The 25205-nt window shown below is 36.1% G+C and overlaps 1 protein-coding gene across 4 annotated transcripts in view; it reads right to left on the reverse strand.

Annotated features, from left to right (window-relative positions):
- LOC136031631 (homeobox protein dve-1-like) overlaps window positions 1-25205 on the reverse strand; it is a 128771-nt gene that overhangs the window by 72180 nt on the left and 31386 nt on the right. For 3 of the 4 annotated variants that reach the window (XM_065711272.1, XM_065711271.1, XM_065711273.1), the window contains one exon: window positions 5384-5531. In XM_065711272.1, the coding sequence (XP_065567344.1) occupies window positions 5384-5531 (148 nt within the window). Of the gene's footprint in view, window positions 1-5383; window positions 5532-16829; window positions 17350-25205 lie in introns of those variants that run through there. The other variant, XM_065711274.1, reaches the window with a different exon arrangement.

Raw genomic sequence — 25205 nt, forward strand, 5'->3', positions numbered from 1 at the left:
GCTTTTGTGATTCAGGGGTCATTCTTAATGAATTGGGATAAAATTTAAGCTTTAGTGTAAAGAGCGAGGTACTGACGATGGGGCGAATCCCCTCATATATGTAATAAAAACATGAGAATACAAAAGTTCTTTACGTAAGCTAATTTATAAGTTACGTAAATCTTTTACCAATAAAAAGATTCGTAAAAAATTACAAGTTCTAGTTGCCTTTTTAATTAACCAAAAAATCGGAGGGCAACTAGGCTTCGCCCCCGCTCTTTTTTTCTCAAAATCATTCGATCAAAATTATGAGAAAGCCATTTAGCCCCCCCCCCAAAAAAAAAAAAATATGCAAATTTCGTTTTGATTATTCCTCTGCGGAGAGCCAAAATCAAAACATGCATTGATTCAAAAACGTTCAGAAATTAAATAAAAAAAACGAGTTTTTTTAACTGAAAGTAAGGAGCGACATTAAAACTTAAAACGCACAGAAATTACTTCGTATATGAAAGAGGCTGCTTCCTCATCAACGCCCCGCTCTTTACGCTAAAGTTTTTTACTGTTTTAAAAAGAAGAATTGAGAGAAAGAGTCAAACTTTAGCGTAAAGAGCGGGGCGTTGATGAGGAAGCAGCCTCTTTCATATACGAAGTAATTTCTGTGCGTTTTAAGTTTTAATGTCGCTCCTTACTTTCAGTTAAAAAAACTCGTTTTTTTTATTTAATACAAACAAAAACAAGTGGAGGCCTTAAAAATGGACAGCAAAAATAAGATTTCAGAAAGAACCAAATTTACCTCATTCGAAAAAAAGAAAGCTCTTAAGTGAGGTGGGAGTGTTGGCTTGGAGGAGTAGATGTGCTGACCGTGACTGTGTGTCGAAAGCTGACAATTGATTTGATACATACTATGAGTGCAGAACGTACTCATGTTGTGAATATCTTGTCATTAGAAAGAGAACCATATTAAGCCCGAGGCTTGTCATAAAGGACGGAAAAGCCTTGACTCTGTATGTCCACGGCTTTTAGATTTTAATTTCCTACATTGTTTCAGACTAGACAAGTCAGAATGAGCAATAGATGCCTTAAAAGAGTTTGGTGCAACTAAGGTTTCTGGAAATAAAATCTAATTTTCCTTTTTTGTAACATTCTATCTTATATTATAAAACAAATAACAATTGTATATATGTATATTTATTTAATTATCTGTATTTTTTTTCTCTCTAAAGCGTCACAATAACTTTTCTGATTATTAACATACTACCATTTTCCGATATGAAACAACAATCTAGATCGGTAAGAAATTTTGGAAAATTATTTTTGGACCTTGGTTTTGGAAACAAACTTGTCATGTCATTGACCTCACAAATACGTGGAATAGTTATAATAAATTTTTCCGACGACGATTTTAAAAAGATGGCTTCTAAGTATCTTACAAAGTATATTACAATTTAACTTAATATATAATACCCCCTCCCCAATCAAAATTTTATTTAAGAGCCTCATTATTCGTATACCCTTTATTGATTAAGCAGTGTTGACGGGGAGAGGACAGGGATTAATTAGTGTGTTGTTTTGCTGTATTGTAATTGGTTGAGGAAAGGTGGTGCCACACGAACTTTCTTTATATTACTGGTATTTATTTCTTTATTTATCTATCATTATTTTCATGTAGGCTATTTATAATTTAATTTTTATTCATTTTGTCTTTTTATTGGTTGAAAGTAATTGTAAATAATGAGCAACGAGTTAAGTCTAGCACATTTTTGACTAGAGCTATAATCTTACAGCCTGAGGTGAGTCCTAGTTCTACTAAAACCTGGGTTTTGTTCGGTAAATTCAACGGACTGGACATAAATAGACATTTGATTGAGGGGGTTTCCTAATCTCCTCCGCAAGATGTATTTATCGGAGCACCATTTACTCCACTCCACAACTAGGCACACTTCCACCAACTGTGACATGAGTAGCATACTTTTCACAGACGTGTCAAGCGTAACAGGATGTACACCCTTTTTGAAAGTTGGATATCCCTCCATTATGGCATAACACTAATCTATTTGATACAAGCAGACAATATTTTGTTGTCAATTACGTTTTGTTTTAGAAATGTTCCGTGTCTTGGTACATTTTCTGTATTTCGAGAAGATTTGGCATAAAGATTAAAATCCAAACAAAAAAATAGGAGCCAGATTTTAATCAGACCCAATAAGCAGCTGTTCTGAAAATTTATCAATGTTGCAACATAATCCGCTTAAGGCTTTAAAATGGAATTAAGTTGAGAATGGATTAAGTTCGGCTAATGAATAGGTTCTAGGATTTAAAAAATGCTACTAAAATGTACTTTTAAGCTATCTTTGCAGTCGCATATCAGTCACGGATAATGAGGGGGATTAAGTACACAGCACAGATTAATAAATCAATAAGAAATAGAACCCGAGGCCAAGACGAAAAATAAACATACAGTTTTGGTCCAAATATCAACACTTGTAAGAATTGTTATTTAAAGCAAGACTTGTTTAAGTACTTAAAATCATCTTTTTTTCTATAAAAATAAGACTCACTGCAGGGATCGGACACTTCAGAAAAACATATATAAGTGGGAGGTGGGGAACAAGTCTGAAAAAGCAAGTTATATGGAAAAGACAAAATTTTATATAAGCAAACGCAGAAATATGCACAAAAATTTAAGTTTTTTATACATCCTTCTAAGAAATATCCTCCCGTAGCTAAGCCTCAGGTCTACATGCACCTATAAAACAAAGGAGTTGCGGTTCTATATATTTGTCACACAAAAAAAGTGGAAAATCAGTGACACCATTTTGAGGTGAGTCTTGGGAGTGTTCGACGTCAAAAAGGGAAAGAAATAAAGTGTATGTGTGGAAGATTAGCTTTTGCCAGCCCGGACAGAGGCGTCGCAAGTCATTATTCTTTTTTTTGCAAGGAGGGGGGTGGATTTTACCTGGATTGTCATTTTTACCATCTGATTAGGGCGATGTCGCTACTAAAATTGCTTCTTTTCTTACCGATTGAGACAGATATATCAGCCCATTTCCCATATTAGAAAAAAATTGCGCTTGTAAAACTTTTGCGCTTTGCGCCACTATTTTACTGACTCAAGTGTGTGTACCGGATGGCTCAAACGATTGGGGGGCATTACCCCTCCCCCTCCGTTCGTGATGTCCCTGACCCGAGGTAGCTATTTTAGTATGTGAATGAAACTCTTAGGGCACGCTAAACATCTGAAATTAAGATTCAAGTATATGTTCTTAAGCTCCTATCTTTCCCCCTCCCACCCTCCTTCAGAACATCAACTTCTCAAAAGCTATGAAAATATTTGTGCTAGATCAATGATACTTTTAGGACTTATCTACAGTCCAATTAAGGGTTTGGGATCTCCTCTTCTTTTCTAAATATAAAGCTAGAAACAGCCAATAGACACAGTCATTAACAGGAAGAAAAAAATCGGTTTAAATCATGGGAACCAAATCAAGGCAAGGCAAGCGCGATCCTGTATTCACAAAAGTTTTCTAGCCAAAAAATTGGGGAGGGATGAAATTGGGAAAGAACCCCTTTTCATCACCTAATTTGCCTGGAATTTCATTCTTGTAAGTATTATCCACGCATCATAGCAACTTCCTGAGTTAGCAAAATACTGCTCTTCAATAGTATTACCTTTTTCACATAGAACCAATACACCCTTTGGAGAGGTAATGACCTTGTCAATTTTTAATAGATGAAGTTAGACCGCTTGAAAAATACTTTACTAGCAATAAATAAATCAAGCATTATGGGTCACTCGCCTTCACCCTGTACTATCTTAAAATCATTAAATAAATGTCAGAAACATTTTTCTGCGTTTAGAAGGGAGGTATCGAATTTTTTAATACATAAAAATAGGAGGTATACAGAAACTTTGTACATAAAAAGGGAAACAGAAACATTAAAGTTCAAAATTGCAGAAAGCATAGCTCCTGGTAGCCCTAAACGACCCCCCCAAGAAGCTTCCAGATGAGGTTCATAATGCCCTGCCTCGCCTTTCCCACTTCTCTGTCGGTAGGCATGTGAATTTAGTATTTTATGTTCCATTGATAAAGATTGTCACAAAGCGAAGGGCTATTATCCTCCTCCTCAGCACCAATAATAAAGACGTAGACCAAATATTCCTGGGAATTTGGGGATCGGATATCAGGGTTTACGTCCCATCTCCCTTCCCTAAACTCCTTCTATATTTATCTAAAGGCTCGATGAGAGTAGGATTTAGCATTAAAGGATTTGGGCAATAAATACACTCTTTGAGACAAATTGTCCTGGCCGAGTGGGTTGGTGCGCTGGATTCGGGATCCCTTGTCTGAGAGGACGCGGGTTCGAATCCCAGTGCACCCAATTCTTCAGTTTGGGACGGGGGTCAGTGGCGTGACTCTGTAAGCTTAGCCAGAGTCGGCCCAGCTCTAAATGGGTACCTGGAGAAACCTGGGGAAGGTAAACAGGAAGGGTGTGCGAAAGCACAGGATGGCTGGCCCCCAACCCCCCATTGCACTTCCTGGCTGAAAGGCCAAGAAACGGAGATCAGCACCACCGGTACGGACTGTAAAGTCTAATGCCGTATCCTTTGCCTTTTTTTACCTTTTGAGATAAATTCCCTCCCCTCCCCTGACTATATTATGACATACTGCCCCTTTTACATAATAGTTGATGTTCATTTAAACATTATTGTATATTATTTGTTAAATATGAAGCAAATCCATTTAATTAAATGAGCTTTTAAATAAATGTGAAACACTTTTTTTGCAATGAAGGAATGCAAAGCAAAGTCTATATAGACTTTTATCTGCATAGATAAAAAATCTACATAGAGTAAGCAAAGAAAGTTGATGAAAAGCAGATAAATCAATCAATGTCATCCAATTGCTTGATGAAACTTTGAATTTGTTAAGTAGGCCTAAAAGATGATAATTTGAATAAGAAGCATGCAAAATTCAGGAAATTTACGTTTTCGCGGAGAGTAGGCCAACCCCTTCCTCGGCGTATGTCCCTGGTTCAAGAATTTGTTGGTTGGTAGATAAAGTCATGTTTTAACTTGTGCCTTTTTTTTAATTAATATCAGTATTAAATGAAAAATCTGGCTAACAAAGGAAAACCCGATAAAATACAGCAAAGCAAAAAATTCCATTCTTGTAAATACATTAAACATACATTAAACAATGCATTCAAGATTTTATTGCGTGGTAGATAAAGCCATGTTCCCCCAGTCGCCTAACGTTAGTCTCTCCTTTCTTCATGTGTTAATTTTGAATAACTTGTGCTTTTTTTTAATTAATGTCAGTATTAAATGACTAATCCAGCTAACAAAACACACTAAAATAGAGCAAAGCAAACGATTTCATTCTTGTAAGTGTATTAAACATACCACAATTAATTCGGTTTTCTCCGTCTTTCATATCCATAGTAGGCGTTTGACTTTTCTTAGTCATATCAAAAGGCTCGTCCTTTTTTAAGTCATTTGGTGCCACGTAAGTTTCAGCACACTTTTCAGCCAGTGATGTTGCCAATCTCTCCTAAAACACAAAATCAATAGTAACTATTTTAAACTAATGAATTTCAAAGAAAGAAGAAGGTTTAGTAGAGTTACTATAATAGAAGGTAATTGCCGTGACTGGAGAACTCGTAATGATTAAAAATTTAGGCGGTTTAATAGAAAGCACAAAATTGGCAAAATATAGAAGTTATAAATCTTTGTTAAAATTTTTTTTTTCATTGATTATAAAAAAATTTAATAAGAAGAAACCTGGGTGAAAAATCGGCAAAAAAAGTAAGAATATATGGCGCAAAATAGTTTAAAAAAGGTCTAACTTTGCTTAGTAGGTGTCGTTGTCTTTGTGAATCGGCAGTTCGTTAAAGTTTGAATTTTTATGGAGGAAAAGTATTTAAACTTTATGAATTACTATTGCTTATTTATTTTAAAGGCTCAAAGCGGCTTCACTGACAGATATGTGATACTTTCTTTACAGATTTTTGAAACAGTCAAAAGAAAAAAACTTAGAAAATCCGGTTTTCAGGTATGAATAACCTAAGGTGGGTCCAGTGGGGGCGAAAATTGTTGCAATTTGATTCATTTGTACTTAATGTACTCCAAATGTGTAGCCACAGCAGCTTATTTGCATAAAAGAATGGTTATCAACTAGCACAAAACGCTGCATTAGGAAAAGGCAGAATCTGATTTGTAGCAATAATTTGGACCAAGCCAACGTTCTAAGGAGAGCTGGAAGATTTGTCCAGTGATACGAGTCTGGTAATTTTAAACAAGGTTCAGTTTTCGACGGAAATACTGAGGTCTTTACAAATTCCCATTTCGTAAATTTATATTGCAGAAAGGGAAAAGATAAGATTTAGAGTGAATTCCTCACATATAATTTTATGTAAAAGCTAGTATGTATTCCTCACTTTCTCAGAGTTAAACCATTCAAACAATCATGTATACCGGAATTAGAAGGATTAAATCTTTATGATATTGATCATTCATTGTAAGACCAATCCACCAAAGGCAAATACAAGAACGTCCACAATCCTTAAATGTTCTTGCATTTCCACAAATATGCTCGCATCTCTCTTTACCAATAAAAATGCCCTCTTGAAAATCAAAGATGATTTTCAACAAATCTCATTAGAACTTGTTCGGCTGGCTTGCAAGTATTTTGACACATGTCCTAGGAAAAATTTGACAGCAATTTCTTACCCATGGTGCTGTAGGGCTCATTTCCTTATTTTTGGAATTAAATTGAAAACGATTGACGAATCAGCGTTTAGACAAAGTCGGTGTTTGTGTAACTGAGCACCCGTTTAGCTCAACTCTCATTGAATTAAGCTCACATTCAACTTAACCCCAGTCAAACTCGGCACCTATACAACATAGCCTTCATTCAACCCATACTCCATTCATTTCAACTCGATGCAACTCAACCCCCTTTAACTTTACCCCCTTTTTCAACCTAGCCTATTGCAGTGCATTAATTGAATTGGGGTTGAGTTGAATGGGGATGAAGATAAACGGATGTTTTCAGGGTGGATTGCACGGGGGTTAAGTTGAATGAGGGTTGAGTTGCATAGGGGTTGAATAAACAGAGGTTGAGTTGAATGGGTGCTGATTTAAACGGGTATTGAGTTAAACATGGGTTGAGTTGAACGGGGTTTGAGCAGACGGATTCCAAATGAAGAGGTCAACAGGGGCAGTGGATCTGCTAACCATAACGAAGAAGAAGAATAGAACATTGTTTCTTTGGGGTGGGAAACCGGCACATGGAATTCAGCTCTGATATCTCTCAGCTTCAAAGGTCTTTCGGGGTGAATTCTTTGTCTTTCATCTTCTTCTTATCACATGCAACTAAATAAAGGGAAGCGGGTCCTAGAGTTAGGTTGATCATATCATTATTACGCCTCAATAAGAAGGTAATCTCAAGGAATAATCTTCTTTTTTTCTTTGCTGGCTACTTGATATTCAGTGATCAATCATATCTGGCTTAAACTTCAATCTTGAGGAAATCTTCCTTCTGAAGCCTAGGGTGAACACAAGGAAGATAAGGGTAAACGAAGGAAGGTTAAAAGTGTTTGGCAGAGTGGACGTTTTGTTGAAGTTGATGTTCTTCACCTCGTGGAATGATCTAACGGGACAACTATTTCTATATTCTGAAATCCAAAGAAACACATGAAACAACAAAGTCCCCACAAAATTGGACTAGTTTCTGCTAAGATAATTTGGTTGTCGATAAAGGGGTGTGACAGTTACATCTTGAAAGTCCAATTTTAAACATAAACCCCATTTCGGTTACCAAAATCACGAAATGTTCACTAAACACAGTGTGAATTCAGATAGTTTAAGGCACATGCTCAGTTTTTTCGAAGACAAGAAAGGAAAATATATTTTGACTACAATTTTACAAGTTTTTTAATAGGGAAAATTCCCTTTTTCCGGTCAAATAAACCTTTCTCTCGATATTCTACTGCTTAGATCTTAGCAACACTGGGAAGACACAAATCGGAAAAAAGGAGACGCGTCAGGGCTCCACCGAAAACATAAGATTTTTTTACTCCAACAAGAGAAAAACAAGAAACAAAACATCAAACATGCCACATGCCAGCTGTCCTGTTGCTATAGTTTGTTTCTATAATAGCTACCTATAATTGTATAATTATCCATTTAATTCTATGATTAGCCTATAATTCTAATTCTATAAATCCATAGTGAGGGGAAACAGCTATAAATCATACAGCAGCACTTCTCTCTATATAATATTGAAAAATCAAAAAGGTGTTTCTCATATCATTATACACACCACAGGTTCAAAATCAGATTTTACAGAAACAATTAAAAAATATACAAAACACATTCATACGTCGGGCCCCACGGAAGATTCTAAAGCATATAGGCTATATGCAGGGGGTAGTGGAAGCATTGTTCAACCTATATGCAGCAATCACTAGTTTGATAAGACCATCCCTATGAAAAAAAGACAAAAAGTATACATATCACTCCCCAGTTTTATCGAAATCCCTTTCCAAAATTTCCTACCTCCTTGCTTGCTGGTCTATCCCAAATGATATTTTGTAATTATCTGATCATTAGGGAAGTTTTGTCAGAAACCACTTAAAATGTTAAGTATGTCTCAAACCTCAAATGTCATTGTTCCCTCCAGTTAAAAAGGGCTGGCTACGAATATCTCTTGTTTTTTCACGCCCCATTTTTTCATCGAAATTTCCCCTAATCTCTACGAAATCCAGCTCCTAAACCGAAATTTTCAAAATTAAAAGTGGAAGCACTGGCCAACGCTACTGCACAAGCTTCACCTCTAACCCACTCTCTTCAGAGCTTGACTCTTCCATATAGTTTCTACTTCTTTCAATCAGTTTCTTTTATCATTTAATACTTTATTCCAGAACCAGTATAATCAATTTTTGTAATTTCAGGTTTTACCAGCCGGATCAAAACTAAAATATAAAAAAAAATAAATAAAATCAAAGGAAGTACTTTTAGGCTTGAGCATTTACACATCAATAAATTCAGCTTGACTTTTCTGGCATTCCAAAAAGTTTCTAAGTGATAAATGCACGAATTTAAGTGACCCCATTATGTCAAATTACAACAGTGTAGAATGTTATTCATTATAGCGTTCATACGAGTTGCCTCTTACAATTGTTTTAAAGCCATTTTCTCCCTCACCGGAAACAAATTCTGCGTAGGGGTCATCTGTAATGGTACGGCGTCTAATTCCAGTAAGAGAAGAAAAGATAATCCCTGGCCAAAATCCTGGCCTACACATAAACGCAAATAACAATAGATACTCTAGGTTTACATACAATTAGGCCTAATCGGGGTTAATAAACGTTTATATTGCGAAATAACTAAAAAATAAAATAAAACCTTACTAACCGCAATGACGTTGAAATGACGCACAAAACAATTCTGAATCAAATTTCTTTGTCATCTTTATATTTTTATTATTTAATTTTTAACCTTAATTAAATTCCGATACATAGAGTTTATAACTGTAGTTTATACCACACCGAGTAGTGTATACCACTGTAAAGTTCACAACCACACACTGCAAGCATTTTAGTGGTTCCTGATATTCTAAACCACAGTCTTTTTTTTTTCTCATAAGATATTTAGAAAAAGAGAAATAAGCTTATTACGAAGAGTAGCCCTGATTCATAATCTGATATGAGAGAAAGGTGCAAGTAAACACCAGGATACAATAGTAAAAAATCAAATACTAAACATTGCTATCGGATAACTTTTTTTCTTACAATTTGAATTAACAGAGGAAAGACTTATCTAAATTTCATTTGGTTTTTTGGTATAACACTTTCATCAAATTACTTCTTTGTGGCGAGCTTTTTGCTTGTTTTATTCGTATGTCTTCTAAAGGTCCATCTTGTTTAGGGAGTGGGGCCACTATCTCTACTTCAAGCAAGCCCCATGTGATTGATAGGGCCATTGTTTGGCTTGGAATAACTCTATACGATTCTATTTCTAGTTTGGTGGCTGGAAACTCTACCTGATATTAAAGAAAACTAAAAATCACGTATACTAAGACCGACACAAACCATGATCATTGGAATAGTGGAGTCACGCGAGAATTCATCGGACATTTTGTGACCATGCTGTATTTTCGTGTCCGGGCTTTACAATTTTTTCGCAAAAGTGATTTTGTCCAGTTTGTTTTTGTAATTTCCGACGGTGCAAGTTTCTTCTTTATTTGCCACACTCTTAGAGTAGAAAAATCATCGCTCAGTTTGGAAATATTGATATGCCTGTTTTGTATCCACACCAACGTAAACTTACTTCTGATTCCTGCATAAGACTGGCCCACATTATTGCCTCATTCGGTCATTTGATATTGTTTAATTCTGTTGTAGCGGTTGTTAAGTAACTTTCATGTCATTAATTTGCCATTTTTGCGATGCAGTTTTTCTTTTATTTTCTCTATATCTTAATCTACTGTCTTCAGTTATTTAAGTGGGTTAACCCTTTATCAAACCTCCTAAAAAAGCCACATGGGATGTTAAGGGGGGGAGAAATACACGTGCATAATTTAAATATTTAAACACTACCGTAACTGATGCTTAAATAACACGCTTATCCCCCCTTCTACACAGTTCCCCTTTGTTAGGGTTAGTGGTTATGCATCTAATTTATTTTTTTTACCCGTTTTTCTCAACTCTCTGACTTGTATTTTGTTATTTTGTTAAATCAGTGAGTCATATTTTGACCACTTCAAAATGTTCAACTACTTCCAAATTTTGTCAGCACATGCATTTCTGATGTCAGTACAATAAAACAGCATCAATTTCCTTCCTTTTATATACCCCTCCTGGTACAAATAAAACAACGCAAATGGGTGATTGGGCATAGCAGAAAGTATGAAAGATTGTTGTACAAGATAACACAGCTAAGGGATTTAATAGGGTGGCTGTGGATAGTTTTATTTCGCTAAAAACTTAAAACGAACAGAAATTACTTCGTATATGAAAGAGGCTGCTTCCTCATCAACGCCCCGCTCTTTACGCTAAAGTTTGACTCTGTCTCTCAATTCTTCTTTTTAAAACAGTAAAAAACTTTAGCGTAAAGAGCGGGGCGTTGATGAGGAAGCAGCCTCTTTCATATACGAAGTAATTTCTGTTCGTTTTAAGTTTTAATGTCGCTCCTTACTTTCAGTTAAAAAAACTTGTTTTTTTATTTAATTTCTGGACGTTTTTGAATCAATGCATGTTTTGATTTTGGCTCTCCGCAGAGGAATAATTAAAACAAAATTGCATTTTTTTTTTTTGGCTAAATGGCTTTCTCATAATTTTGATCGAATGATTTTGAGAAAAGAAGAGCGGGGGAGGAAGCCTAGTTGCCCTCCGATTTTTTGGTTAATTGAAAAGGCAACTGGAACTTTTAATTTTTTACGAATATTTTTATTAGTAAAAGATTTACGTAACTTATAAATTAGCTTACGTAAAGAACTTTTGTATTCTCATATTACATATATGAGGGGGTTCGCCCCCTTGTCAGATCCTCGCTCTTTACACTAAAGCTTAAATTTTGTCCCAATACATTAAGAATGACCCAAGAATCACAAAAGCCGTAGAATAAATAGTTGAAATTACTAAAAATACTTTAACGTAAAGAGCGAGGTATTAGGAGGAGGTGAGCCCCTCAAATGGGCAATAATTTCTGTTTGTTTTAAGTTTAATGCTGTTCCTTACTTCCAGCTGAAAGATTTTTTCATATTTATTTTTTCATTGTGTTTTTAAATAATGCTAGTAAATCCTGCGCTCCCTTCATGGAGATTTTCTTCCCCCATGACAAATTATCGATGGAAAGTTCCCCCAGCATATCCCCCTCTTCTCAACCCCTCCCCCAGCCAAAAAAATCCTCCTGAAAACGCCTGTATACTTCCCAATAACCATTACTATATGTAAGCATTGGTCAAAGTTTGTAACTTGTTGCCCCTCCCATGGGGACTGTGGGGGAGTAAGTCGTCCCCAAAGACATAGTTATAAGGTTTTTCGACAACGCTGAATAAAATGGCTATCTCAGAATTTTGATCCGTTGACTTTGGTAAAATAATTAGCGTGGGAGGGGGCCTAGGTGCCCTCCAATTTTTTGGTCACTTAAAAAGGGCACTAGGACTTTTCATTTCCGTTAGAATGAGCCCTCTTGCAACATTCTAGGACAACTGGGTCGATACGATCACTCCTGGGAAAAAAAAAAAAAACAAACAAAAAAACAAATAAACACGCATCCGTGATCTGCCTTCTGGCAAAAAATACAAAATTCCGCATTTTTGTAGATAGGAGCTTGAAACTTCTACAGTAGGGTTCTCTGATACGCTGAATCCGATGGTGTGATTTTCGTTAAGATTCTATGACTTCTAGGGGTTGTTTCCCCCTATTTTCTAAAATAACACAAATTTTCCCAGGCTCGTAAATCTTGATGGGTAAGATTAAACTTGATGAAACTTATATATTTAAAATCAGCATTAAAATACGATTCTTTTGATGTAGGTATTGGTATCAAAATTCCATTTTTTAGAGTTTTGGTTACTATTGAGCCGGGTCGCTCCTTACTTACAGTTCGTTACCACGAACTGTTTGAATCACTCAATTGATAGATAAGCACAAACTTACAGCTTCTCAGATATTTAATTGCGATCAAACTAGTGTTTCAGTGAACCCTTAGAGCCATTCAAAAACATTGCTTATAAGGGTAAACGACAAGTTGGTGCAATAACTTCTGCATAAAGGGGGGAAACTTTCACTTGCCTTATTGGCATGTCTCCAAGCGGATAATACATGCTCCCGATATTAGTTTTTCCGAGGAAGAAAAGGCGTTTGAGGTGGGACTACCTCCAGGGAGTTGGGTTGAGGTCCACAGCACTGAATGGATGACTATGGAGCTGTTCTTAGTATGGTTTAAAAAATTCGTAGCATTTTCTAAGGCATCAAAGGACTTTCCAGTTCTTTTCATATCAGACGGACTTTCTAACCACACCAAGAACCTAGAGGTCATAAACTACGCAAGAGATGATGGCATTCTGTTGTTGTGTTTGCCCACGCATTGTTCTCGTGTCTACTTGATGTGTCTTTCGAAGCCTTTGAGCCTTCACTACGCTGACAAGTTTCGAAAGTGGCTCCGTTGCAACCCAGGGAAAGTCTTAAGGCTGTTCCAAATTTCAATGCTCTTCTGATCACTGTTTATCCAAATTGCCATTACAAATATCGCAATTGAAGGGTTTAGAGCAACAGGAATTTGGCCACCTGACCCAGCCATATTCTCTTATTCAGATTACCCGCTGACACTACTGACATCAAACAAGCTGGACCTTCAACCCAAAAAGCGGTTGAGGAGCCTCCAATGACAGAGAAAGAACAAGTGAGAAAATCTGCGCCTGGCTCTTTTGCTGATAAAGAAAATCCCCCCATCTTGTAGTGATAGGGTGAAGATGTTATAGATTCTAGCCCTACCGTTGGTGGTAATGGCACCCCAGCCAAAAAGGTTCAATTTAACATGAATGACAAGGCTACTCCTGAATGCTCTTGAATGACAACTGACATGAATGACTCTGCAACTGCATTTATTGTTTCCTGAAAATTTAATTCCTTTTCCAAAAGTCAGAGGATGTGCAAAAGCACGAATCGAATTAGGGGGAAGACTACAGTTATAACTGATACACCATACAAAAAAAAGCCAGAGGATGCGACAAAAACAAAAAAAGAAAAGAAGATTGCAAAGACAGAAAAATCACTGAAGATACTTTTTAAGAAATAAAACAAAATGGAAATTCTAACAACAAAGGGGAAGGGCCTGAAAGAGTAAAGAAATTCGACGAAAGAAAACAAGAAGATAAAGACATAACCCGAAACTTATGGCAATGATTCTGACGAGTTTTCGACAGTGAATATTTATATTTTTGTGAGCTTTACTGAAGATCAACTGAGGGTTGTCTGTTCCATATGTAAAAAAAATTGGCAAACAATTCCTGTGCAGGAATTGATAGCGAGAACGATGAGGCTATCCTTGTATGTGAATTTTGTAATTCAGAATGAGATTAATTTCATGAAAGAATGTATTTAAACTAGTTTTATTTCCTTAAGCAAAATGAATAAAGAGCCAAATTATAGTTTTAGTTTTCTTAATCAGGTTAGATACTTAATTTAAATAATCAAAATTAGATTAATTAATCAATTCAATTAATCAGAACCAGATTAATTTGATGAAAGAAGAGGTTTAAAAAAGTTTTGTTCCTTTAATCAAAATAAATAAGTAGCCAAATAACAGTTTTACTTATTTAGATATACTGTTTTAACTACCACTCCGTTCTGCCCCGGATACTGTGCAGAGCGGGGAATTTGAACTATTTTGTATTTTAATTAAATAAATAACAATTTTTTTAACTTTTTACAATATGAATGTGAAACTCTCATTAGAACAATACAATGAACTTTTATGAAATTTTGTAGCCTTTTATATTGACTCCTTCTATTTAACAAAAATCATTTTAAACTTAGTACTCCGTTCAACCCGTATTCCCCCTTATAGTATTGGCTATTGCAAAGTATACATACATTTTCAGGGGGAATTTTTCTGGAGGAGGGGGTTCGGGGTGAGGGTTACGTGGCAAGATCTTTCCATGGAGGAATTTTTCATGGGTGAAGAGAATTTTTTCTGGTGGGCGGGGGCGGGGGAGGGGGTTACATCGGAGGATCTTTCCATGGAGGAATTTTTCATGGGTCAATGGAATTTTCCATGAAGGGGGTGCCGATTTAAGAAGCGACCCGGCTCAATAGTAACCAAAACTCTAAAAAACGGAATTTTGATACCAATGGAAATATCAAAAGAATTAGATTTTATGCGGATTTCAAATATATAATTTTCATTAAGTTTAGTCCTACCCATTAAAGATTACGATCCTAAGAAGTTTTGCATTATTTTCAAAAAAGGGGGAAACACCCCCCCCCCTCCCTCAAAGTCATAGAACTTTAATAAAAAATTGCACCATCAGATTCAGCGTATCAGAGAACTCTACTGCAGAGGTTTCAAGCTCCTATCTACAAAAATGTAGAAATTTGTATTATTGCCAGAGGAAAGATAAAGGACGCGTGTTGATATTTTTTTCCCAGGGGTTATCATATCGACCCAGTGGTGCAAGAATATTTGGAGAGGGATCAGTCGAACGAAAATTAAAATTTCTAGTGTCCTTTTAAAGTGACCGCAAAATTGGAGGGCAATTAGGGCCTCTCCTAAGCCTCCTTTTTTCTCAAAATCGTCGATAAAAATTTTGAGATAACAATTTTGTTCAGCTTAGTTGAAAGGCAGAATAACTATGCCTTTGGATATATCGTGAGCCCCACAACCCCTGGAGAAAGTCCCTCAAGTTACAAAACTTGCCCATTATTCGCATATAATATTTGTTATTGGGAAGTATGCATACATTTTTCGGGTGGGGTGGGGCAAATTTTCTTCTGGTGGGATTTTCAACGGGGATCATTTTCCATGGGGAGGGAAGTTTCCAGGGAGTGAATTTTCCAATTCAAGTTTTTTTTAACTTTTAAAAGAGGTTATTATTCTAATTAAACAGCCTTTGTGATTCAGGAGTCATTCTTAAATAGCTGAAACATAAACTAAACTTATGTTATTACAAGGTTATTTTAAGTTTAAAAAGGTAAAATCAATATGCGAATTTTGTTTTAATTATTCATGCACGGCTAGCCAAATTCAAAACCTGCATTAAATTAAAATGTTGAGAAATTAAATAAAAGAAAACAAGTTTTATATTACGGAAAGTAAGAAGCGATATTAAAACTTAAAACGAACGGAAATTAGTCCATATAAAAAAAAGGTGTCCCCTCCTCAACGTCCCGCTCTTTACGCTAAAGTTTTTTATTGTTCTTAAAAGTAGAGTTGTGAGAAAGAGTCAAACTTTAGCGTAAGAGCAGGGCGTTGAGGAGGGGACAGCCTTTTCATATACAGACTAAATCTCTGTTCGTTTGAAGTTTTAATGTCGCTCCTTACTTTCAATTTAAAAATTTGTTTTTTTTTAATAGCTTATTAGCTCACACTGATAGCTATGTTACGTAAAGCCGAACCTGTTTTGTGCCACTGCTTTCGTTAACATTCATAGATTCTCCAGAGAACATATTTTCTATTGTTTAGTCCATTTTGAAAATGAAGTTTCTTTTATTTAATTACCTGTTTTATTGAATTTAAGAATGGCTTTTGAACTAGGGCAGTTTGTGCACTCCAGAAGCATCAACGACTAAAAGTAAATTTGATGCAGTTATAAGGGAGCCAGATAATAGCGCAGAAATTTACCTATTCAAGGTCGTATCCAGGGGGAAAGGGGTACCGGGTTTTAGTTCCCCCCACTCCTGAATTTTCGCCCGAGTCGTAAAGATGTAACAAAAATACATACAAACAAAATTTTTAGTACGTTTCGTAGAGTTTTTTTTTCTAAACCCCACTCCCGAACAAAACTCCTGGATACGGCCTTATGCCTAAGGGTATGATATTTTGGACGCGGTGACAAAATATCAATACAAAAAAGGTCAAGCACATGAAAAATACAGACGGGGGAAATTACAGAGAAAATGATAAAGTTCAGGAGGTTTCAGGGGGATGGACACTGGTCCAACGCATATGCAATTGAGATACACATATTATAAAAAGTATTCCCCCCCCCCCCTCCTGTACGTGCCTGGCATGACTCAATATCTAACGCAAAGGGCCTTTGGATTCGGTAAAGTATAAACCCAAATTTTTACGATTTCAAAAAAACACCATATTTTTCTAATTTTTATGTTTTGGTACTCACTTTGATGATATCGTTATCTTAGAAGTTCCTCCTTCATCTTCAGAATATTCAAAATTGTGCTTCTTGGAACTCGAAATCAATAAGCCATATTTACCATTCTTCTGCCTTTTTCCATCTTTTCAATAATCAAAACCTTTTTCTTAATAATATACATTTTTGTTTTTTTTTTACCAAATGGATAACTAAACATCACTCAATAATTTCTTGGGAAGTCTTTTTCAAAGTCAAGATAAAGAGCTTGACCTCTGATTCATTTGAATTAGGCTGACTGGGAATAAGAATGGGTATGAACGAACGAGGCACTTTTTCTGCTTTAATCCAAAATTTGATACGTCAGTATCATCATTAAAGGTGAGCCAAAGATGACTCAAAGATGTTGACGCGGTGACAAAATATCAATACAAAAAAGGTCAAGCACATGAAAAATACAGACGGGGGAAATTACAGAGAAAATGATACAGTTCAGGAGGTTTCAGAGGGATGGACACTGGTCCAACGCATATGCAATTGAGATACACATATTATAAAAAGTACTCCCCCCCCCCTCCTGTACGTGCCTGACATGACTCAATATCTAACGCAAAGGGCCTTTGGATTCGGGAAAGTATAAATCCAAATTTTTACGATTTCAAAAAAACACCATATTTTTCTAATTTTTATGTTTTTGTACTCACTTTGATGATATCGTTATCTTAGAAGTTCCTCCTTCATCTTCAGAATATTCAAAATTGTGCTTCTTGGAACTCGAAATCAATAAGCCATATTTACCATTCTTCTGCCTTTTTCCATCTTTTCAATAATCAAAACCTTTTTCTTAATAATATACATTTTTGTTTTTTTTTTACCAAATGGATAACTAAACATCACTCAATAATTTCTTGGGAAGTCTTTTTCAAAGTCAAGATAAAGAGCTTGACCTCTGATTCATTTGAATTAGGCTGATTGGGAATAAGAATGGGTATGAACGAACGAGGCACTTTTCTGCTTTAATCCAAAATTTGATACGTCATTATCATCATTAAAGGTGAGCCAAAGATGACTCAAAGATGTTTTTAAGACTGGTGGCGTGTCAACGTTTTTTTTTCGAAATTATTATATATGAATTTTATATTATGAATAGTACTCAGGGGGCCTTATGGCCCATCCCCCAAGACACTTTTCAAGAATAATTGAGAAATCGCGAACAGTTCCTGGAACTTAATTAAAATTACAAACAGGCCTTCCTCCCCCAGACTTTGGAAAAATTGGCCTTTTTTTGCGGATACGACTGAAAATTGCGCCTGCTAAATTCATTACATTTACGTTTTCAGGAGGGGGGTTTACAAAAAACTCTACAAAACACTCCAGAAATTTATTTATAAGCATTTTTGCTATCTTTTACGGGTCGGACAAACACTTCGGGGGGGGGGCCTAACCCCTTCCCTGGATACGGCCTTGATGCTGCTACCAAGTTGTAGCAAGACTATCTCAATTCATGAAGTATGCTTACTGTTTCATCCAGAACTTGATAAGCAATTAAGATTTGTTATATGTCATCCAAGAACGAGCCCTAGATGTTTTAAGACCAATTCCTTGTCAATATATTTTTTAAGTAACTAATTTTACGTGTTCTTAGCGCCAGGCCCGTATGCACGGAGGTCTTTGGGCCCATCCCCCTAAACATTTTCCAAGACTGTAAACAGTATTACAAACTAAAAAAATAAGCGATTCATATATTTTACAGTCGTACAATGCCAAATTAAAATGAGATTCTTAATTCACTCAAGAAAAAACAGGAGTCGGAACAGTATTTACAGTTTTGGGTTCTGGAGAGATTGGGGGGTATGTATCTGCAGTCCTGGGCTTTACATATTATGTGGGTATTTTGTCCCTTCTTCAATAAGCGAAATGATAAATATTTGTGATTCCCGTTTTTTTTGTTTTTTTTTACTTGATATATCCAAAAAAAGATCGCTCATCTGTCTCTCTGCCAAAGCAAAGGGAGAAGGTATTTTGAGAGATTCTAAAACTATATATGTTTTCTATGTGTTTTCAAAATTATGTGTTTGGAAACTATATGTGTTACTATTATTAGGTCAATGTAGCAATTCATTTCAGAGTTTTATGATGATCGCTTATAAAAGTTTGTGATTGTACTGTGTTCATGGCCGTATATTTGGCTTTAAATTTATCTATCTTATCTATCTATACTACTACTAGTAACAATTCACTGCAGAACCCAGCCACCTGAGACCAACGCGGCTACGCACGCTCCTCCTCCATCTCAACCTGTTCAAATCCCCCCTCTTTATACCCTCTCAGGAAGCCCCCATTTCCCTTGAATCTTTCCTTCCGATCCTCCCGCCCCAATCGGGGACGACCGGCTTATTGTTTGGCCTCGGACGGTTGGCCAACAAGGACAATCCTTCATCCGCAGAATGTGCCCTAGCCGTCTTAACCTTTCTCTCATTATAACCCTAGAAAGTAGGATTGAATTACACTTTTCACACAACTTACTGTTTGAGATACGGTCAGTCAGTGGTCGGGCACCCAAAATTTAACACCAATTTCAAAACATTGAACTCCTAGCTTTCCGAAAAATTTAGGCTGAATTTTTCTGGTTTGATTGTTGTGTAGGTTGACTTTTGACAGTTTAGACCTTACACAAGTTGAATTTTCTGTGGGTTGACTTTTGAAAGGCTTGGATTCTGCTTTTGATGAATTGTGTTAAGAAAAAGATGCATGGGTTTTTATTGGGTTGACCTTTGATGAGTGGAGCTTTGCGGGTGGAATTCAATACAATGGAATGAAATAACCCTACCTCAAGTTGGGTCTTGATTGACATTATTTTATAGCAAAACCTGGCAAAAATTAATCTTGGGTGTATAAAGAATCGTTTTTGCAGATAACAATTTTGCGGCCAAACTTTGATACCACAACTAAAAGTAGGCTCTATTGTTTTGAAGATAGGATAATTCCTATCGAAGACCAGTAGGGATTAGAATGGTTTCGTTACGGGGTATGGAGTTCCCCCTCCACCACTAGCATAAGGTCATTTTGATTCATATCTATAGCTTAATACGCGATTGTAATAATTTAACCAAACCCAATACTAGCAATGCTATTCTGATGGAAGCATAATCGTCGCTAAACCTTTTTTTTTAACGCAGGATAACAGCGAAATATTTTTGACCACAAACCTCTTAGTTTTTATTTATTTTAAATAGGCGAATAATTCTTGTAACAAATAAAAAATTAATAAATGAGTGATAAGAACAATATTAAAAATACACCATATGATATCATTGTACTCACATAATTTTTTTGTAAATTAATTAAATTAGAAAAAAAAGTACTAATGCAGTCACGTGCGCAGGTACGTGAAGCCATTTCCTTTCTCTGACTATTCATGATTCTTACAGTTTTCGCATAATTTCCATATTAGTCAACATTTTTTTAATTTTTAAAAATCTTGCCACTCAACCGCCCCCTCCCCCCCAAAAAATCATGTGCATAGGCTACATCTGACTTAACTTCATTATATTGAGCAAGTCGTACTATCAGGGCCGTATCCAAGATTTTCTGTTGCGGGGGAGCGATACATCAATAATTTGTTATTCATTTTTGTTACGTACTTTACGAGTCGGAATAACATTTCGGGGGTGGGTGTTCAAGCCCCCTACCCGCCCTCCCCCTGGATACGGCCTTGCTTACTATATTTGAGTCATGACCTCATTGAACTTAGAATTAATTTAGCACCAAAATAAAATGTTTAAGAAAATTGTGTAATCATGTGTTAAATCAAGCCATATAAATTACATAAATTATTAGGCCATTTCGGTTATCAGGCATTTAGATTATGCAGATGATTTTGGTTTCTTTGGGAAAATCTTGCTGAAATGAATGAATTTTCTGGTGTTTTCAGAAACCAGGATAAATAGCAGAATACAAAACTACCCACTCTCTGCATTCGAATTCTGCCCTTTGGGCTTGTGATAGAAATTCTTTTAAATAAACACCTTATCTTTGTCTCTTTCTTTTATCTCTTTCTTATCTTTATCTGTTTTACATCTCAGTGGCACATGAGCGTGGCGTAAGCCATCTGGTGCATGCATATTTTTAAACTGGGCCCCCCTTCATTTGCAAATAAAGGTAAATAGGACTCCGCCGCTTGGAATAGGAAAAAAATGAGAATTGAAAAGCGAGGTAAGGTTATGAGAACATTGAACGGGTGGATGGTTTTACCTGCATATATGTACTAGGATTTCAAACAGTTCGTGGTAACGAACTGTAGTAAGGAGCGATCCGGCTCAATAGTAACCAAAACTCTAAAAAATTGAATTTTGATATCAATAGCTACATCAAAAGAATCGCATTTTAATGCTGATTTTAAATATATAAGTTTCATCAAGTTTAGTTCTACCCATCAAAAGTTACGAGCCTGAGAAAATTTGCCTTATTTAGGAAAATAGGGAACATAGGGAAATAGGAAACACCCCCTAAAAGTCATAGGATCTTAACGAAAATGACACCATCAGATTCAGCGTATCAGAGAACCCTACTGTAGAAATTTCAAGCTCCTATCTACAAAAATGTGGAATTTTGTATTTTTTGCCAGAAGACAAATCACGGGTGCGTGTTTATTTGTTTGTTTTTTTTTTTTTTTTTTTTTTCCAGGGGTCATTGTATCGACCAAGTGGTCCTAGAATGCAGCAAGAGGTCTCATTCTAACGGAAATAAAAAGTTCTAGTGCCCTTTTTAAGTGACCAAAAAAATTGGAGGGCACCTAGGCCCCCTCCCACGCTCATTTTTTCCCAAAGTCAACGGATCAAAATTTTGAGATATCCATTTTGTTCAGCATAGTCGAAAACCATAATAACTATGTCTTTGGGGATGACTTACTCCCCCACAGTCCCTGGGGGAGGGGCTGCAAGTTACAAGCTTCGACCAGTGTTTACATATAATAATGGTTATTGGGAAGTGTACAGACGTTTTCAGGACGTTATACAATGCTGGGTGTTCAGAGCCTCTCTATTATGGAGTATAATTTGAAAATAACACAACTATACGAGCGATAAAACATATATACCACAACCATAACTCAACTAACGAAAGAACTGCTAAGAGATAACACAACTATAAAGCGAAAACAGGTGAAAACTAACGGGAAAATAAACAAACTAAGAGGTGGAAGGGGCCCAGAGAAAAAATATAATCCTTTTCCAATTTAGAGCCTAACTTTCGCAAAGGAGCAATAATGTCGGAAGCCCCGAAATACCGAATTATTTTCTTTCAAACAGTTCGTGGTAACGAACTGTAGTAAGGAGCGACCCGGCTCAATAGCAACCAAAACTCTAAAAATGGGGTTTTGATATCAATAGCTATATCAAAGAATTGCATTTTAATGCTAATTTTAAATACATAAGTTTAATCAAGTTTAGTCTTACCCATCAAAAGTTACGAGCCTGAGAAAATTTGCCTTATTTTAAAAAATAGGGAGAAACAACCCCTAAAAGTCATAGAATCTTAACGAAAATCACACCATCAGATTCAGCGTATCAGAGAACTCTATTGTAGAAGTTTCGAGCTCCTATCTACGAAAATGTGGAACTTCGTATTTTTTGCCAAAAGACGAATCACGGGTGCGTGTTTATTTGTTTTTTTTTTTCCCAGGGGTCATCGTATCGACCAAGTGGTGCTAGAATGTCGCAAGAGGGCTCATTCTAACGGAAATGAAAAGTCTAGTGCCCTTTTAAGTGACCCAAAAAATTGGAGGGCACCTAGGCCCCCTCCCACGCTCATTTTTCTCCAAAGTCAACGGATCAAAATTTTGAGATAGCCATTTTGTTCTGCATAGTCAAAAACCATAATAACTATGTCTTTGGGAATGACTTACTCCCCCACAGTCCCTGGGGGAGGGGCTGTAAGTTACAAACTTCGGCCAGTGTTTACATATAATAATGGTTACTGGGAAGTGTACAGCGTTTTCAGGGAATTTTTTTTTGGTTTTGGGGGTGGGGTTGAGGGAAGGGAGCTATGTGGGAGGATCTTTCCTTGGAGAAATATGTCATGGGGGACCAGAAATTCAATGAAAAGGGCGCAGGATTTTCTAAAATTACTATAAAAAAACAATGAAAAAATAAACATGGAAAAGTTTTTTTCAATTGAAAGCAAGGATTATTATTGAAACTTAAAATGAAAAGAGATTATTACGAATATGAGGGGTTCTAAAAATACTTCAGCATAAAGAGCGAGGTATTTAGGAGGAGATAAATACCTCGCTCTTTATGCTATAGTAATTTTAGTAATTTCAACTATTTACTCTACGGCCTCTCAGATTCAGGGGTCATTCTTAAAGAATTGGGACAAAACCTACAATTTAGTGCAAAGAGCGAGGTATTAACGAGGGTACAAACCCCCTCATATACATAATAAAAATTTAAGAATATAAAAGTTTGTTACGTAAGCTAATTCTTAAGTTACGTATATTTTTTACTAATAAAAACATTCGTTAAAAATTAAAATTTATAGTTGCTTTTTTATGTAACCGAAAAATTGTAGGGCAACTAGGCTTTCCCCACCCCTTATTTCTCAAAATTGTCTGATCAAAACTAAGAGAAAGCCATTTAGCCAAAAAAGGAATTAATATGCAAATTTCATTTTAATAATTTATGTGTATAGAGCCAAAATAAAACATGCATTAATTCAAAAATTCTGAAAGTAAGGAGCGACATTAAAACTTAAAACGAACAGAAATTACTCCGTATATGAAATGGGTTGTCCCCTCCGCAATCCCTTGCTCTTTACGCTAAAGTTTTTAATTGTTTTAAAAAGCAGAATTTTGGCAAAGAGTCAAACTTTAGCGTAAAGAGCGGAGGGGACAACCCATTTCATATACGGAGTAATTTCTGTTCGTTTTAAGTTTTAATGTCGCTCCTTACTTTCAGTTAAAAAAACTAGTTTTTTTTATGTAATCTCAGTAAAGAATATAGTGAAATTTAAAAAGGAAGACAACCATGACTTAGGGTATGTGTTGCAGTTGAAAAAGTGGTAGAATGTAATGAGGATTGCTTAACATGGGTGCCTCAAAAAGGATGGAGCAAATATGTAAGATATGTTTTAGGTGAATATGCAAGTAGGTTATATTAAATATTTTTATATACTCGCTTGAAAAACTAAATATCGAAGGAGAGGATGTACAAAAAATCGAGTTCAACACAAAGTCTATATGTATAGGGAAAAAAAGGATAAGATGGTTAGGAGTTTAGGTTAAGTTAGGGTAGGCTTTACATATAATGGGCTGAAGGATGGTAAGCTGGGGTAAAAAACGATGGCAGAACACCTTTGGATTGAGCAAGAAACGGTTATAGGAGAAGATTTGAAGAAAGTGGGAATATATCATGGAAGGGAGAGAAAACTCTGAGTAGATTTTGAGGGATTTTAATTAAATAAAAACATGTAAAACATGTTTCATTATAACACACCATGCATCAAGCATTTATTAGGGGGTGGTGCATTAATAGATTAGGGGGTGGTACATTTATTAGGGGGTGGTACATTTATTAGGGGGTGGTGATTCTAGATGAGGTGCATCTAACCAGCTTCGAAAGTAGTTGAGTTAAGAGAGGACCTAACTGAGTTCGAAAATTAGAGTTTCAGGAGCGAACCCATAGCCTAAATTGTTGCCTGGGATGGTTTTTCAAGCGTCAAATATGGTGTTAGTTCACTTTATTCCCTCTTCTGAACTAAAAACTCTTAGATTCGAGTTTAATTGCATACCTACCCCCCCCCAGCCAAGATATAGCTTTTTATATCCCAAACTTGCTGATTTGCTGGGTCGTTCTTTTTTTTCAAATTGAATTGAGAATGATTTGCTAACGAGAAAAAGGTAAAAAAAAAAAGAATGAACGCCCCAAAAAAGGCAAATTACTTCAGAAGATGATATAAAGTAACTTTGGTACCCAAAATAAAATAAAAGAACACGCTACAGCATAACAACCCTATTCAAAACAGAAAAATCATTTCATCCAGGAGAGAATAATTAGATCAACAAGTAATTTTGTCGGGTTTTGAGTACGATCGTCAATATTTCTGATCTAGTTTTCAATAGTATTAAAAACCTCAAGAACCAATGGATCCAAACACATACAGATACCTGACATAATTATTCCGAACAGGCCTAATCTTACCCAATTAATCGATGACGTACTTTAGTCCAAGAAAGATTTTGGGTAATTATACCCTTGGCCGTACTAGCCAAGTGGTTAGCGCCTAGGACTTGGAATCCTAGTTTGTAAGGGCAAAGGGCAAAGGTTCGAGTCCTGGTTTCGTAAATTACTTGGTCTAGAACGGAGTTCAGCGGTGTTACTCTCTAAGCTCAACCAGAGTCGAACCAGC

Source organism: Artemia franciscana, chromosome 10 (genome assembly GCF_032884065.1).
Source record: "Artemia franciscana chromosome 10, ASM3288406v1, whole genome shotgun sequence".
Classification (NCBI taxonomy): domain Eukaryota; kingdom Metazoa; phylum Arthropoda; class Branchiopoda; order Anostraca; family Artemiidae; genus Artemia; species Artemia franciscana.